The 18,812-nt window shown below is 46.3% G+C and overlaps 1 protein-coding gene across 1 annotated transcript in view; it reads right to left on the minus strand.

Annotated features, from left to right (window-relative positions):
* Nucleotides 1–18,812, minus strand: part of LOC124776993 — a 99,981-nt gene that overhangs the window by 30,076 nt on the left and 51,093 nt on the right. Inside the window, exon 2 of the mRNA XM_047252241.1 lies at nt 1,504–1,657. Coding sequence (XP_047108197.1) covers nt 1,504–1,657 — 154 coding nt within the window. The remainder of the gene's footprint in view (nt 1–1,503; nt 1,658–18,812) is intronic.

Here is an 18,812-nt window from a genome sequence, read left to right on the forward strand (position 1 = left end):
TGTTCCAATATTTGTACGGAATCCTAACTGATCTCCCCCGAGGCCGGCTTCTACCAGTTTTTCCATTCGTCTGTAAAGAATTTGCGTTAGTATTTTGCAGCCGTCACTTATTAAACTGATGGTTCGGTAATTTTCACATCTGTCAACACCTGCTTTCTTTGGGATTGGAATTATTATATTCTTCTTTAAGTCTGAGGGTATTTCGCCTGTCTCATACATCTTGCTCACCAGATGGTAGAGTTTTGTCAGGACTGGCTCTCCCAAGGCTGTCAGTAGTTCTAATGGAATTTTGCCTACTCCCGGGGCCCTGTTTCGACTCAGGTCTTTCAGTGCTCTGTCAAACTCTTCACGCAGTATCTTATCTCCCATTTCGTCTTCATCTACAGCCTCTTCCATTTCCATACTACTGTCGTCAAGTACATCGCCCTTGTATAAACCCTCTATATACTCCTTCCACCTTTCTGCCTTCCCTTATTTGCTTCGAACTGGGTTTCCATCTGAGCTCGTGATATTCATACAAGTGGTTCTCTTCTCTCCAAAGGTCTGTTTAACTTTCCTGTAGGCAGTATCTATCTTACCCCTAGTGAGATAAGCCTCTACATCCTTACATTTGTCCTCTAGCCATCCCTGCTTAGCCATTTTGCACTTCCTGTCGATCTCATTTTTGAGACGTTTGTACGTATTCCTTTTTGCCTACTTCATTTACTGCATTTTTATATTTTCTCCTTTCATCAATTAAATTCAATATTTCTTCTGTTACCCAAGGATTTATATTAGCCCTCGTCTTTTTACCTACTTGATCGTCTGCTGCCCAGGTTTAGTCAGTTTATCCAGGTCCCATCTCCTTAAATTAGCACCTTTTTATAGTTTCTCTAAGTCTACAAATGCTAGAAACGTAGGTTTGCCTTTCCTTAATCTAGCTTCTAAGATAAGTCGTAGGGTCAGTATTGCCTCACGCGTTCCAACATTTCTACGGAATTTAAACTGATCTTCCCCGAGGTCGGCTTCTACCATTTTTTCCATTCGTCTGTAAAGAATTCACGTTAGTATTTTGCATCCGTGACTTACTAAACTGACAGTTCGGCAATTTTCGCATCTGTCAACACCTGCTTTCTTTGGGATTGGAATTATTAAATTCTTCTTAATGTCTGAGGGTATTTCGCCTGTCACACATCTTCCTCACCAGATGGTAGAGTTTTGTCAGGAGTGGCTCTCCAAAGGCCGTCAGTAGTTCTAATGGAATGTTGTCTATTCCCGGGGCCTTGTTTCGATTCAGGTCTTTCAGTGCTCTGTCAAACTCTTCACGCAGTATGATATCTCCCATTTCATCTTCACCTACGGCCTCTTCCATTTCCATAATATTGTCCTGAGTGTATATTACTTTTATTTTCGTTTCCAATAGAAAATTGGCAAAATGAACACCCAAGCAACGCCCGGTTTGTCAGCTAGTAGATAAATAAAATCGTGAGTGTATGGAGAAGGTAAGGAGAATGAGCTGCTCACCTGGAGGCCGCCGGCCGCGGTCCAGTCGGACGTCTCCGACTCGGTGTACGGTGGTGAGTCGGCGCACCCAGCCGTCGTCGCCGCGGAAGAAGCCGCGTAGCGTGCCCACCCCCAGCGAGCGCGAGAACGTCCGCTCCAGCGGCGGGATCTTCACCTGCCGGACAGCCGCCACCTCGTTACGTCACGCCTACTCTTCTGCCTAAACAGTACTAGAGTACAGCGACTTTACAAAGCCATGAGACAGCAATATGCAAACACAGATGGCGTTACTATCGCGTACACTGATATGGCTGCGTAAGCAGAAGAAACTAACGATCAAGGTCCGAAAACAATTTATTGGACTGTTCCATTAACCAAAAGAAATTCTCCAAGTATAACACCAACACAAAACAATGATCCGTCTTCGAATCACAACTAGATACAAGAATAAGATAGAAAGCAACTGAAATAATTTCCTACTAGTCTCCGCCAGAGACTTTTCCGATATACCAAGCCTAATCCAGAGATCAGCGAGAAGATCCAAGCCGGGCTGCCGGGGCGGCAGCTATCCAAGTCTGCTGGCGGTCGATGTGCAGACGCAGACGCACATGACAGTGGTTTGGACCCTGTGCTGGGAGTGATGTCTTAGCGCCTCTGGGGCGCTTCTCTTTCTTGCATGGTGTGGTGGTGTGGAGATGACATGGTGGTTATAGTTTTTGATTTGACTTTTGTGCTGTGTGTTTTTTTTAATAAAGTTGAAAGAATAGTCAGAGGGATAGTAGAAGAGGCAGGAAAACGAACGGCCCAATTGACTGGCCGGCGTGGTATTTAAATGAAAGCTGACAGGCCAGTCGAAGAGACAGTAGGAGTGTGAGGAAATCGAACAGCCCATTGGCTAGCCGGCAATTACAGCTAAAAGACAGATTAAAGGAGAGGAGCAGGGACAGTAGGAGTTAAATGAAAGCGAAAGGCCATTATCCTGGCCTCTTCTTCGTGGCGGCGTCGGTGATGGCGGTGGCAGACAATCTTGAGGCGTTGGAGTGGGAGGGGGGAAAGAGAAAGAAGTCAGAGAGTGACAGATGGAGAAGTGAAAGAGGATCGGCCTGTCCGGATTAGGCCAACGTTGGGGGATGCGGGGGTGGTGTGTTCGGGGGGGGGGGGGGCTGAATGGCATGACGTGGTGTGGAGATGGGTCGATGATGTGAGAAAGAGTAATTGATACGAAATGAGGTGGCTAGTGAATGTGGAGTCATGGGGGGCGGAAGAGAAGGTCAGGCCATCGAGTGGTGGCCAGACGGTGGACACGGGTGCCCAGGGAAAGGGTTAAAGGATTGGGAGAGTGGCGGGTTTGCAGGTAAAAGGAAGTGGCAGCGGAGAGGATGCGGGATTGAAGGAGAGGCACCTCGGCCAGGATGTGGAGTTCTTGGGTAGGGAAGTCGAAGGGGAGGCGGAGGGCACGCCGGAGAGCCCGGTTCTGGACAGTTTGGAGTCGTCAGAGGTGGGTGGGGGCAGCATTGCCCCACACCACCGTCGCATATTCAAGGATGGGACGAACAAGGGAGGTGTACAATCTGACAGCAAGGTGTGTAGGGAGTGAAAAGGTGGGATTGATGAGGGGGTAGAGCTGGCATAGTCGCCCTATCGTCTTTCGACGCATGTCATCGATGTGGGGGCGCCAGGTGAGGCGCTGGTCCAGGGTAACGCCCAAGTACTTTGCAGTACGAGTACGAGTCCAAGGGACTGGGGTACCGAGGACCAACACCTGCGGGAGCCGAATAGGAATATGGCGTCGGCAGATGGTGCGGTCGATTTGCGGCCGAGCGCCGGCCTTTATAGCGCTTCGGCGGATGAGTATCTCTGAACTGAAACTTCCTGGCAGATTAAAACTGTGTGCCCGACCGAGACTCGAACTCGGCCCCCAGGCTGTGGCTAAGCCATGTCTCCGCAATATCCTTTCTTTCAGGAGTGCTAGTTCTGCAAGGTTCGCAGGAGAGCTTCTGTAAAGTTTGGAAGGCAGGAGACGAGGTACTGGCAGAAGTAAAGCTGTGAGTACCGGTCGTGAGTCGTGCTTCGGTAGCTCAGTTGGTAGAGCACTTGCCCACGAAAGGCAAAGGTCCCGAGTTCGAGTCTCGGTCGGGCACACTGTTTTAATCTGCCAGGAAGTTTCATATCAGCGCACACTCCGCTGCAGAGTGAAAATCTCATTCTGGAAACATCCCCCAGGCTGTGGCTAAGCCATGTCTCCGCAATATCCTTTCTTTCAGGAGTGCTTCTGTAAAGTTTGGAAGGTAGGAGACAAGGTACTGGCAGAAGTAAAGCTGTGAGTACCGGTCGTGAGTCGTGTTTCGGTAGCTCAGTTGGTAGAGCACTTGCCCGCGAAAGGCAAGGTCCCGAGTTCGAGTCTCGGTCGGGCACACAGTTTTAATCTGCCAGGAAGCTTCATATCAGCGCACACTCCGCTGCAGAGTGAAAATCTCATTCTATCTCGGAACTATTTTCCATCAGGTGGTTTGACGTGTGAAAATAGTTCCGGGATCTGCAACGACCTCTTCCTTATGTTTATGTGGACCGGTAGTGGCCCCTGGTGACCGCTGGTGTCTTTGCTGTGGTGTTGTTGTTGTCGTTGTTGCTGTGGCCGTTTATCAATATTGCCTGTCGGTTATGTAGTGCTTCGGAGTGCCCGCGACGCGGGCAACGCGCGGCTACAGGCTGTCAGTTTGGTTGCTGATACTCTAGGCGCCGTGATGTCTGGTGGAGAAGGCCACAGCATACACGAAGTATAGAAGGGCAGTCCGTTGGTGGAGCTGTCGCTTGTACCCAGCTGATTCATGTGAAAAGCTGTCCGATGTGATTACAGCCGCACGACGGGAATTAAGACTTAGAACGTGAACGTGGACTCGTCCGTGAACATAACTGTAGGAATCAGCATGGGTTTCGAAAAAGACGATCGTGTGAAACCCAGCTCACGCTATTCGTCCACGAGACTCAGAGGGCCATAGACACGGGTTCACAGGTAGATGCCGTGTTTCTTGACTTCCTCAAGGCGGTCGATACAGTTCCCCACAGTCGTTTAATGAACAAAGCAAGAGCATATGGACTATCAGACCAATTGTGTGATTGGATTGAAGAGTTCCTAGTTAACAGAGCGCAGCATATCATTCTCAACGGAGAGAAGTCTTCCGAAGTAAGAGTGATTTCAGGTGTGCCGCAGGGGAGTGTCGTAGGACCTTGTGGATAACATCGGAAGTTCACTGAGGCTTTTTGCGGATGATGCTGTGGTATATCGAGAGGTTGTAAGAATGGGAAATTGTACTGAAATGCAGGAGGATCTGCAGCGAATTGGCGCATGGTGCAGGGAATGGCAATTGAATCTCAATGTAGACAAGTGTAATGTGCTGCGAATACATAGAAAGAAAGATCCCTTATTATTTAGCTACAATATAGCAGGTCAGCAACTGGAAGCAGTTAATTCCATAAATTGTCTGGGAGTAGGCATTAGGAGTGATTTAAAATGGAATGACCATATAATATTAATCGTCAGTAAAGCAGGTGCCAGACTGAGATTCATTGGATGAATCCTAAGGAAATGCAATCCGAAAACAAAGGAAGTAGGTTACAGTAGACTTGTTCGCCCACTGCTTGAATACTGCTCACCAGTGTGGGATCCGTACCAGATAGGGTTGATAGAAGAGATAGAGAAGATCCAACGGAGAGCAGGGCGCTTCGTTACAGGATCATTTAGTAATCGCCAAAGTGTTACACTCAGTATCTCGGTACGGGCTTTTGTTGAAGTTTCGAGAACATACCTTCACCGAGGTGTCAAGCAGTATATTGCTCCCTCCTACGCATATCTCGCGAAGAGACCATGAGAATAATATCAGAGGTGGCTTGCGGAGTATGGATGTAGATGGTAGTTCTTGCCAGACGCATGGGACATTCCATTTCGGAAATCGTTAGGGAATTAAGTATTCCGAGATCCACAGAACCAAGAATGTGCCGAGAATACCAAATTTCAGACATTACCTCTCAGCACGAACACCACACTGATCGACGACCTTCACTTAACCGCCGAGAGCAGCGGCGTTTGTGTAGAGTTGTCGGTGCTAACAGACAAGCAACACTGCGTGAAATAACCGCAGAAATCAATGTACGACAACCGTATGCATTAGGACCGTGCGGTGAAATCTGGCGCTAACGGGCTATGGCAGCAGACGCTCGACGCGCCTGCACGGCATCACCTGCAGCGCCTGTCCTGGGCTCGTGACCGTGTCGGTTGGACCCTAGATGAACGGAAAACCGCCGGCCGCTGTGAGCGAGCGGTTCTAGGCGCTTCAGTCCGGAACTGCGCTGCTGCTACGGTCACAGGTTGGAATCCTGCCTCGGGCATGTATGTGTGTGATGTCCTTAGGTTAGTTAGGTTTAAGTAGTTCTAAGTCTAGGGGACTGATGACCTCAGATGTTAAGTCCCATAGTGCTTAGGGCCATTTGAACCATTTTGAATTTGAACGGAAAACCTTGGTGTTGACAGATTAGACTCGATTTTAGTTGCTAAGAGCTGACGGTAGGGTCTGAGTGTGGCAGAGACACTACGAAGCCATTGGTCCGAGTTGTCAACAAGGCAAGACACTGTGCAAGCTGTTGGTGGCTCCATAATGGTTTGGCGTGTGTTTACGTGGAATGGACTGTGTCGTGTAGTCCAACTGAACCGATAGTTGGCTGGAAATGGTTATGTTCGGCTACTTGAAGACCATCTGCAGCCAGTCACGGACTTCATGTTCCCAAACAACTATGGAATGGTCACTGGGCCATAATTTTTCGCGATTAGTTTGAAGAACAATTTGAGTGGATTATTTGGCCACCCAGATCGACTGACATGACTCCCATCGAAAATTTATGGGACGTATTCGAGAGGTCAGTTCGTGCACAAACTCATGCACCAGCAAAACTTTCGCAGTTATGGACAACTATAGACGCAGAATGGCTCAGTATTTCTGTAACGGACTCCCAACGACTTGTTGTGTCTACGGCACGTCGGGTTGTTGCACTACGCCTGTCAAAAAGAGGTCCGACACGATATTTGGAGGTATCCCATGACTGTTCTCACTGCGGTGTATAGAGGCAGTATCACGTCTGCGGATACCAAGGCTCGAGCGAGTGTGAGCCAATACCTTTAACTTCACTTGGGCGAAACCGGACGGTGGGATCCCTGGCAACAGAGCAATCGACTGCTTAACCAAGGGACATTCAATGACAGGGCCTACCACCTGAACTGCAATACCAGTTTCAGAATGGCAGCGTGAACTAAATAGACTCATAATAACAAACAGTCAATGGGAATGGGAGGAAACAACAAGACACAAAAGTCAAGAAACAAGGATTAACTCACCCATTGGCTCCCTATTCCACAAAATCCCGAACACTTTCAACATCTAGGCACCTCGCCTCTGCAATATCCGATTAAAATTTCACCACGGGTATTTCTGTAAACGTTTTAACAGGCTGCAAATTGTCTTGTATCCAGATTAGATTAGATTAGATTAGTTTTTTGTTCCATAGATCCGTGCTGAGGAGATCCTCGTGAATGTGGAACATGTCAATTTTTTTTAAAGCTGAAATAACAATACTAATAGTATGAGTATATACAATGCATCATTTGTTTCTATTAAAAAATTCGTCAATGGTGTAGAAGGAGTTGGCCACTAGTAAGTCTTTCAGGCTCCTTTTAAACTGATCTTTATTTGTAACTAAATTTTTTATGTTTGCTGGCAGATTATTGAAGATGAGTGTTCCTGCGTAGTGGACCCCCTTTTGAACTAAAGTAAGTGCTTTTAAGTCCTTGTGCAAATCATTTTTGTTCCTGGTATTGTATGTATGAACTGAGCTGTTTGTTGGAAAAAGAGATACGGGAATGACAGCCAGGTCTTACGAGTTAATAACAGAGGAAGGCTTCACGAGGCACGCAGTCAGTATTGAGCACCAGAGCACGACAACAGGGTTACATAGAATGTCAAATGTTTCAAGTCACGTAAAAGAAGGAAATGTCTTCAGCTGGTGACGCCATAAAGACGCCAACTGCGCTTGAAAAGCCACACTGTTAACTGTAAATATCAATTCAGAGAGGGCGTAAGAGAGGAATAAGGGGCAGAGCCTCTGGAAGAGCCACATATACGTCAAGAAGAGCCTATAGCAGGTTCATGGCGCGAATTTACAACAGACGCCTCGCTCCATCCACTCATTTTCTGAAAAGCAGTTCACAATTAGAACCAATGAGATGGCGAGGACTCTTCATCGTTAAGTCAAGTAATGGACTGGCGGTGGCGAAGGCAAAATCGATTAAAACTCAGATGCACATGCTCCGAAGGCAGAGCCACGGCAGTTGGAGCAGAAAGAGGTAGAGGATAGATAGGACAGGCAGGCCCTAGTGGAACTGGAGAGAGAGCAGTACTGGCAGAAACAGCCCAAGTTAGTAGCCAAGCAGGACTGAGCAGAATTATCTTCGGAACAGCGGATGAAGCTCTGTCTGGATAGCAGAGGACTCCTGCGTGTCTTGTGTGTGCATACAGTTAAAACGGACAGGTTCTTTTAACAGATGGAACGTGCTTAGTTACCGCCACCGTCTTTCGTGGATACAGTTCATTTAGATCAAATGTATACTAGGTTGAGGCTATTTTCTAAATAAAATCATAAGTTGTAAAACACTCATAGTGTTCGTCATTCAGTACCAATTCCAATCCTTATCTTTTGCAATAAGGTAGTTTTAAAAACATTGTCAGGTCAAGACTCCCTCTCACTTATACCAACCGACTGTTTCTCCTTCTCCTCAAACCCTGTCACCATATTCCAACTATAGCGTTTGGGAGGCGACAGAAAAAGTTTAACTGGTGCCTGGTGTCGGGTAGAAAAACAAAACATTAAATAGGGTGTACTAAGGTTTCTGTAATGATTGTGGCATATAACAGAAAGATCTCGCAGCTTTCAGCCAGATAGAAATTCACAGTACGACAACAGAGTGTGACTTGGAGTCATAGCAGGAGACAGGGCAATGTAGGGCGACGACAGAGCGAAGTTCCGATAGCCGCCACGGGCGACACCATCCACGGGCGAGCCGCAAGGAGCAGAGCAGCGCATCCAGGGATATCAGACCAAGTGTCGAACTTCTGCAGGTCCTCCTGGATTTCACTACGATTTTCTAATGTTGTGACTTCTCTACATATAACAGCATCATCCACAAACAGCCTCTAGGCAACTAGGTCAACTACTTACACTACTGCCCATTAAAATTGCTACACCACGAAGATGACGTGCTACAGACGTGAAATTTAACCGGCAGGAAGAAGATGCTGTGATATGCAAATGTTTAGCTTTTCAGAGCATTCATACAAGGTTGGCGCCCGGTGGCGACACCTACAACGTGCTGACATGAGGAAAGTTTCCAACCAATTTCTCATACACAAACAGCAGTTGACCGGCTGGTGAAACGTTTTTGTGATGCCTCGTGTAAGTAGGAGAAATGCGTACCATCACGTTTCCGACTTTGATAAAGGTCGGATTGTAGCCTATCGCGATTTCGGTTTATCGTATCGCGACATTGCTGCTCGCGTTGGTCGAGATCAAATGACTGTTAGCAGTATATGGAATCGGTGGGTTCAGGAGGGTAATACGGAACGTCGTGCTGGATCCCAAAGGCCTCGTATCACTAGCAGTCGAGATGACAGGCATCTTATCCGCATGGCTGTAACGGGTCGTGCAGCTACGTCTCGATCCCTGAGTCAACAGATGGGGACGTTTGCAAGACAACAACCATCTGCACGAACAGTTCGACGATGTTTGCAGCAGCATGGGTTATCAGCTCGGAGACTATGGCTGCGGTTACCCTTGACGCTGCATCACAGACGGGAGCGCCTGTGATGGTATACTCAACGACGAACCCGGGTGCACGAATGGCAAAATGTCATTTTTTCCGATGAATCCAGGTTCTGTTTACAGCATCATGATGGTCGCATCCGTGTTTAGCGACATCGCGGTGAACGCACATTGGAAGTGTATATTCGTCATCGCCATACTGGCGTATCACCCGGCGTGACGGTATGGGGTGCCATTGGTTACACGTCTCGGTCACCTCTTGTTCGCATTGACGGCGTTTTGAACAGTGGACGTTACATTTCAGACGTGTTATGACCCGTTGCTCTACCCTTCATTCTATCCCTGCGAAACCCTACATTTCAGCAGAATAATGCACGAACGCATGTTGCAGGTCCTATACGGGCCTTTTTGGATACACAAAATGTTCGACTGCTGCCGTGGCCAGCACATTCTCCGGATCTCTCACCAATTGAAAACGTCTGGTCAATGGTGGCCGAGCAACTGGCTCGTCACAATACGCCAGTCACTACTTTTGGTGAACTGTGTTATCGCTTTGAAGCTGCATGGGCAGCTGTACCTGTACACGCCATCCAAGCTCAGTTTGACTCAATGCCTAGCCGCAACAAGGCCGTTATTACCGCCAGAGGTGGTTGTTCTGGCTACTGATTTCTCAGGATCTGTGCACCCAAACTGCGTGAAAACGTAATCACATGTCAGTTCTAGTATAATATATTTGTCCAATGAATACCTGTTTATCATCTGAATTTCTTCTTGGTGTAGCAATTTTAATGCCAGTAGTGTACTTATATTGTGAACAGTAACGATCATCTGACGCTCCCTTGGAACAGGCCCGTAGTTACTTTTACATTAAAAATTTTTTCTCTGTTAAAAATGACATTGCGAATTCTATTGGAAAGTATGTCTTCAATTTAATCACTAAACTGGTCTGATATTCCATGCGCTCGCATTTTGTTCGTTAGGTGAGGATGCGGGATTTCATCAAACACCTTCCAGAAGTCAAGGAAGAAGGCATAAATCTGGTCTCCAGTATCTACTGCCTTCGGAGTCTCGTGGACGGACCGAACGATCCGTGCTTCATACGATCGCTGTTTTCGGAGCCCATGTTGATTCAAATAGAGGAGATTTTTGGCCTCCAGAAATGTCATAATACAGAAGCATAAAACAACTTCCAAAATTCTACAACTGACGGACGTAGTTTTGCGCCTCTGTTCGACGACCCTTCTTGAGAGTGGGAATAACCCACGTATTTTTCCAATCATTTGGATCTCCTCGTTACTGCACTGACTTACGACAGACTGCAGTTAGAAGCGGAGCAAATTATTTCTCACTTTCTGTGTAGAATCATAAATGTATCTCAATAGCTCCATCGCGTTTATTCTGTTGAACAATTATAGTTCATTTTCTATACCAGGAAACCAAACGCAAATGTGTGTAATTATAGCCCAGCACCCAATTTGATGGGCTATGTCTCTTGGGGTAGAGCTATTTACTTGTTCAGTACCGGCAGGCACCGTCCATTGTACAAAAAGACATATCATGTCTGGGAACCGCCAAAGACAATCTATGGTGCGTTTCTTTGAAATCTTGTAACAAATTACAGGGGTGGAATAAAATCAGCGATAAACTGGGAGGAGATAAGAACTTCAGGCAAACACTAACTGCTTCCACTATTGGCGGAATAAGCTGTTACATCTGATCAATGGCACAAAAACAGACGAAAACTGGTGGTCATAAACGTAAGTAATTGTGGTCGTGTTGGCTCTCGCTTTATATCATCATCGCATAAGATAGTCACAACTACTATGCAAGTTTTGCGAACGCTGCCACGTATAAGCGTACGAATCACACTGCAGTTAGTAGACGATTATTAAGTGTATTGGTAATGTATCCACAAAAGGAACGAACATGTGTCTTGTGGACAGAAATTTTTAGGAGGAGAGGTGTGCTGGCAGATGAGCTCGTAAGCGAAAAAGTTTCTTTGCTCTTGGCTTAACCATAACTGGGAGAAGAGTTGAGTAATGGCTTCCTAGTGGCTGACATCATCACGTTTCCTCAGATCAGTCTTATTCCACTAGAGCGGACCAGTAGGCCTTGATGTTTCACACAATCCCGTAGGTCTATCGCTCCTTGCACATAGTTCACAACTGATTCAGACGTCATTTCGCTGTCCTCAAAGAGGAAAGTTACTGTTCACTGTCCCATCAGCGATCTTGGTTATTAACAAGCGAAGTGCTTACTCATTGGACTATTGCACGGGAGGAAATTTTCCGTGTGCTTATTAGTGAGACTATGCTGTCAATGGCCTGAGTTAATGTATTAAAAATACTGAAAACACAAATCAGATTGACCGAACGGTTAATTAACAAGCTTCCTCCAGAATAATAATTCAGTGCATTAATCACTGTTGCGCGTCTCTGACCCTACACTTGATATGACAGTGTCTCTATCATGCTACATCCTTGATTAAAAGTGGGGTGAAGGGTGAAAGAACCATTATGAATGGTCATAAAAAGTACAGAATCAACCTCGGTCGTTACTGAAGTGATATACCAGGTGCTTACAAGTAAGCTACGTACATCGCAGGACGTTGGAACATCGTAGGTACGTTCATTAGTCGGAGCGTTCGAGGAGTATGCTGAAAAAATAATAGTTCCACTTTCTGCCACCCAGTGAAAATATGACGCTGTAAGCAATCAGAATAAGAAATGTTTCTTGTTTTGAAGTCAGTATGTTGTTTGTCACATGTCCATGTGTGTTGATTTCTTTCGTGAAGTGACTGTTGGTGTAAAACGTTGTAAAGGTTGACGTTCTGTGTACGAAACGCAATGGCTATTGAGAAGGAAGCCCGTGCACTGTTGATAAAGTTGTTTTATTATAACGGCAGGAATATCAGCGGTGCATTGCGTGAATATCTCTGACAGACCGAGCGATGTGGCGCAGTGGCTAGCACACTGGACTCGCATTCGGGAGGACGACGGTTCAATCCCGCGTCCGGCCATCCTGATTTAGGTTTTCTGTGATTTCCCTAAGTCGCTCCAGGCAAATGCCGGGATGTCTCCTTTGAAAGGGCACGGCCGACTTCCTTCCCCGTCCTTCCCTAATCCTATGAGACCGATGACCTCGCTGTCTGGTCTCCTTCCCCAAACAACCGAAACCCAATCTCCGACAGAAACAGTTGCAAAGAAACCAATTGTCAATAAATGGGCTAAACAATATGATCAAGAAAACTGAAGAAACACGTGAATTATGTGGTGCAGCAGGGAGATGGAGGCCGCCCATTACCACGTCAGTTACTGACGAAACTGCTGTAGCTATAGCCTACCATGCAGCAGATTTCTCAAATTCTGTAGTCAGTGCTCGAGCTGTGTAACGGGAATTGTCTCTCCTCTGGACAACAATTAAAGAATGTTTTGCGGCGCATTTTACACTAGTGTCCCTACAAGATTCAGATTGTGCACGACATGAGATCCCAAGATAGGCTACAACGCCAGGACTTTGCCGTTCGTTTTTTGGCACGCGTGGAAATGGATACATGTGGGCGGGATATATTCTTTGGACAAACGAGGCACATTTTGCACTGCACGATGTCGTGAATGCACAGAACTGTCGCATATGGGTTTCCACTGCGCCACATGTTCGGGCCTGTTAGATGTACAATGATATCTGCACTTTATAAGGACCTCCTTGTGCAATATGTGATTCCAGCTTTGCAAGAACGCAACTGTGCCGACACCACTATTTTCATGCAAGATGGGGCGACACCACATGTTGCTTACCAATAGAAAAATTTGCTTCGAGAAATCTCTAGGCAATTTCAAGAAGTGTGTCCTTCCAGATCCCCTGATATAAATCCAGTAGATTTTTGGTTGTGAGGGGTCTCTGAAAGATGTTATCTGTCAGTGGTGTATTCGGGCTCTTCCTGATCTGAAGGATAGCATACGACAACATATTACTCTCATTGCATCAGATATGCTGCGAGCAACTGTCGACAGTGCTCTGTTATGAATGCAGCATGTTGCTGAGTCGGGAGATCATACTGAACACATTGCTGTAACTTGTGACTATCTCCTAATAAACGTGCCAGAACCATCGCTATCATATGTTTCATCGTTCCTCTCCTTTTCCTGCAGCCACACCACATTCCGACTGCTTACAGCGCCATGTTTTCACCTGATGGCACTTACTAGAACTGTTATCTCTTTCGGCACAACCCACCGACTAATGAACGTACCTGAGATGTTTTCGCGTCCTGCGACGTATATAGCCCTCAGTGCAGCACTCGCAACACCGTCTGATGATAACCGCCGCCGGAGTGGCCGTGCGGTTCTAGGCGCTCCAGTCTGGAACCGCGTGACCGCTACGGTCGCAGGTTCGAATCCTGCCTCGGGCATGGATGTGTGTGATGTCCTTAGGTTAGTTAGGTTTAAGTAGTTCTAAGTTCTAGGGGACTGATGACTACAGCAGTTAAGTCCCATAGTGCTCAGAGCCATTTGAACAATTTTTTTTAATATTATAACCACCGGTATCAGTATGCTGATGTTTTCTCGTCCTGTTTACACTCCAGGCATATCCTTCAGAAATATGATGACTAAACATCTCTTCAAGTACAATGTCAACGAAACTCTGTTACATTACATTGCGCAGTTAGTACAGCCTGAAACAGTTGCGTATGGCAATGCGGAAATAAAACATGGAAATGTATTTGTTACTAAGGAAGCTCAACACTACGATGCTTCGCAAAATTCTATGAGAATATAACGCCCAAACTCGTTCGATGGAAAAACAGTACTAAATGTCAACAAATTGTGTGTCAACATACGCTGATAGTCTCTAAGAACAGAGACAGTTTTAGCTGAGGAAGTTATAATTCGTGCGTATTTGGGTAAAATGAATGATGTCAAAACAGTAGAACAGGTTTTCCAGAAATCTCACTTAGTCAAGGAGTTTTCTTTGTTACGTGGAACTGGTATCCATTCGTTGAAAATGGAGATACCTGAAGCGTTAAAATGTGTTTCGCCAGAGATGAAACTCACCTCCGGAGCCGAGTACAGTAGCACACTGCATTATACGACGTAGATGCACCCAGCTAAAACTTCGGGGTTGAAGAAATTTTCATCGTTGTTGGATGCTTGCATTGTTTACAACTCTCATTGGCTGAGTATGGGACTGAGTTTGACTTTGGTGACGAGGAACGTCGATTAGACCTAAAGGGAATTCATGTACGCATTATTTAGATTTAACTTCGAGCAAATAGACAGCATTGCAGTATTCAGTCCACTGCGTGTTCGTGGAAGTCTATCACGTTACTTGTTCTGAATCCAGGCAATGTTTATGCACTTTTGTCCATGGGACTGCTGAATTAGCCAAGTGCCCCAGGTGCTGTTTAGCAGATACGTAACACAGAGGATGCCAACACGCTGATTACTCCAGATGTGTTTTGTAATTGGTATAAATGAATAGGTCATGCAGGGAGATCCTGTATCACATGCATGCAGTTCAGTAAGTGACCGCCCCGATAGCTGAGTGGTCAGCGTGACGGATTGCCGTCCTACGGGCCCGGGTTTAATTCCCGGATGGGTCGGAGATTTTCTCCGCTCACGGACTGGGTGTTATGTGGTCTTCCTCGTAATTTCATCCCCATCCGGGGCGCAGGTCGCCCAATGTGGCGTCGAATGTAATAAGCGGCCGGACCTGCCCCGCAAGGGGCCTCCCGGCTTATGACGCCAAACGGCTCATTTCAATTTCCAGTACAGTAAGTAAAAAAAGATGCCTGTTCTATTTATCTCTCACATTTACGCAGTACTGCAAAGGGAACTGTACTTTAACACAGCTTTCGGGAGTCGTACTGCAAAAATTGGCACTTGCTTCCTCATGAAATGGAATAGTTTGGTGTGATACGTAACAGTGATGACGTCAGGCCTAGTACTGAACAGCAGAGTGGCAATCTCTTGCAATATTCAGGAAGTAGGCTCATTTGATCGTGGCCAGATTCGGGTAACAGCGAAGTACTATAATCACCAAACTGTTGTTGAATTGGTGGCAGACCACAGCCGCAGGCCGCAGTGCCCGAGCGGTTCTAGGCGCTTCAGTCTGGAACCGCGCTATCGCTATGGTCGCAGGTTCGAATCCTGCCCCGATCATGGGTGTGTGTGATGTCCTTAGGTTACTTAGGTTTAAGTAGTAGGTTCTAGGGGACTGACGACCTCAGATGTTAAGTCTCATAGTGTTCAGAGCCAATTGAACCATTTTTGAACCACAGCCTGACTGGTCACTGACAAGGTAACAACAACTTGCGAGCTACTATTCTATTCACAGTTCTTTCCTTGGTGTGGGGTAATATCACTTCTGATAACTGCATGTTGTAAGTCAAAGAGATTACCATAAACCATCTGTCTTCGGATAGGCGCAAACAACTGTAGGTCTATATCACCGACGTCAATCCGTGGTAGACTTATGGAGCATGTTTTAAGCTCAGGCAGTGTGACGAATTCAGAGAACATAACCCGCCTTTATAAAACTCAATATCGATTCCGTAACAGCTTGTGAAACACAGCTGTCTTTGTTCGTCCATGGAATGCAGAACTTTCTAGACAGTTAGTTACGCGTTCCACAGATCATTTGAACGATTCTTTTATCGAACTGTAGTGGAACGAGCCAGTTTACTGGATATGTACGCATAATTAGTGTTGACATTAATGAACACACTATTATTTTATTCCTAGCCATTCAATTACACTTAACAACAACTTTTTTGTTTACTGGCTGCCTGTTTTTAAGTAGAAATTCGTCAGTGGAATAGGAGTTGTACAGGAGAAGTGAAAAAGACAACTTCATTGATAAAGTGTCCTTGAATTCCGGAAGGCATTCGACAGAATTTCGCACTGTTGCTTACTTACTTACTTACTTTCGCTTACACCATAGTCCCGCAGCGATCGCAGGGTCGGCGTGGTTACAACGGATTTGGCAAGGTTAGTTTTTAGGGGTGGCCGGATACCCTTCCTGCCGCCACCACGTACCCCCCAGGGATGGAATCAGTGTACCCCAGCTGTCTGCGCCTAGTGTAAATCGTGAAATAGTGCGAATGTGTTTCAAATGTCTGCGACGCGTGTAACTGAGGCGGAACGTGGGGACCAGCCCGGTATTAAACTAGCGGGATGTGGAAAACCGCCGAAAAACCACACCGGCCCTCGTCGTTAATCCGCCGGGCGGATTCGATCCGGGGCCGGCGCGCCTACCCGAGTCCAGGAAGCAGCGCGTTAACGCTCTCGGCTACCCTGGTGGGTCAATGTCGCACTGTTGTTTAATGAACAAAATATGGGCTTACTGAGTACCGGACCAGATTTGTGACTGGATTCATCACTTTCTATCAGACACAACAAGCTTTTCTTAGCGAGACGAATGTAAAAGTAATTTCGGATGTACCCCAACGATGTGTGAGAGGGTCGTTACTATTTACAACATACACGGTGATTCTTATTAACGTTAAAAACCTGCGAAACGACGTAGATGCCGCTCAGACAAGTAATTTAATATAGAACACAAGGGGCCGCAAATGTCGGGAAATACTCCAGAAGCGGATGACAGATGATGTACATGTGACGTCACCAAATGACGTACCTCACTGCACGTGCAGCGGTTAGGCTTGTCGATATCAGCCTCGCCGGTAGGGGGCAGTGTTACAAGTCGCTCCGCTAGGATACTCTGTTTTCGTTCTTATATTATCCGATGTGATACGTTGTGCTCGCTGTAGTGGTAATACAAGACTGCCATGAATCGCTTTACATTCACGTAAACTGAGTAGCCTAGAGCAGCGATGTGTAGCACTGTCACCTACCAGTGAGAGTACGATCGAGCGGCCCATTGCATTCATCTCCAAGACTCAACGATAGCCAGATTGAGAAAGAGACATTCGCCATTATCTTCAGCCTCAAAAACATTGATGATTACATATATGATAGGAAATTCACATTGCTGACAGACCATAAGCTGTTGTTAGCCCTTTTCATGGCTTCAGCATCCATCTCCATCAAGACTACTCGCCGCCTACAGCGATGGGCACTATTTTTATCAGCTTATAATTATGACATCCAATTCCATTCTTCGGCACACCATGCTAATGCTGATCTTCTGTCCCAGTTACCAATAGGTTTGCACCCAGAATTTGAGGGGGACCCAGAAGTATATTTCTACTTAGGCAACGAGGCAGAAGCAGCAGTAGTCAGCCTCCCACTGGACACGACGCTGGTGGCCAACCATTCCACAGACGACCAAGTCATCAGGGGACCCCATCGTTTGAATCAGCCGAGATGGCCCCTCGATCAAAGACACATCAAGAACCAGAAAATCCAGGTATACTGGCACAGGAGACATGAACTATCAACCCTCCATGGCGTGCTACTCTTACAGGGTGAGATCTAAAGCGCCGGTGTGGTTAGTCCTACGTCACTACAGCAATTCGTGCTGGCCCTAGTCCATAGAGGGGGGAGGGGGGGAGTGGGCAGGGGGGGGGGGGTGGCAGAAGGGCACTAGGGGATGTTCTAGTGTAATATATTTGTCCAATGAATACCCGTTTATCATCTGCATTTCTTCTTGATGTAGCAATTTTAGAGGCCGGTAGTGTAATAATGAAACACACAACAGGAAGCGACAAAAGTGGCTCTGAGCACTATGGGACTTAACTTCTGAGGTCATCAGTCCTCTAGAACTTAGAACTAATTGAACCTAACTAACCTAAGGACACCACACACATCTATGCCCGAGGCAGGATTCGAACCTGCGACCGTAGTGGTTACGCGGTTCCAGACTGCAGCGCCTAGAGCCGCTCGGCCACCATGGCTGGCAATGACAAAAAATCGAGAAATTAAGCAGTGAGCCTATAAAAGCATTTCATGTTATATAAGCAAAATATGAAGAGTAATACGAATTATAAAATGTGAATGGCAGTGAGAACAAGATTAGTAAAATATAAACAACAATAAAATGGTCATTAGCAAAAGAGTAATCGAATGTGGAGGTCTTAAGATAAATGAATAAAAAGAAATAGCAAAAACTAAGGAAATGAGGAGTGGGAGAACAGAGAGTGCAGGGAAAATAGGAGGGGAAGAAGGGAGGGGGATAAGGGATTATACGAGTATGTTGTAAATTGGGGGGGGGGGGGGAGGGGAACGAAGATGGGACGGGGAAACAATAGGAAACCGCTAGAACTGAAAAAAAAAATGTTAAAAACCAATTTGGAGGACAAACGTAAGGGAACACGAAAACACAGTGAAAGAGGTGGGGAGAGGGGGGAGGGGGGGGGGGAAGCGGTGCAAGTGCGCGAGAGATGCGAAAAACAAACATAGAATAAATCTGAAACTAAATCGAGTAAACTTTGGCAAAACTGACTTCATAGTATCATAGTAGATTTAGATTTTACTGACCAGATGACCTACGAAGTTTCGTTACTT

This window comes from Schistocerca piceifrons, chromosome 2 (genome assembly GCF_021461385.2).
Source record: "Schistocerca piceifrons isolate TAMUIC-IGC-003096 chromosome 2, iqSchPice1.1, whole genome shotgun sequence".
Classification (NCBI taxonomy): Eukaryota; Metazoa; Arthropoda; class Insecta; order Orthoptera; family Acrididae; genus Schistocerca; species Schistocerca piceifrons.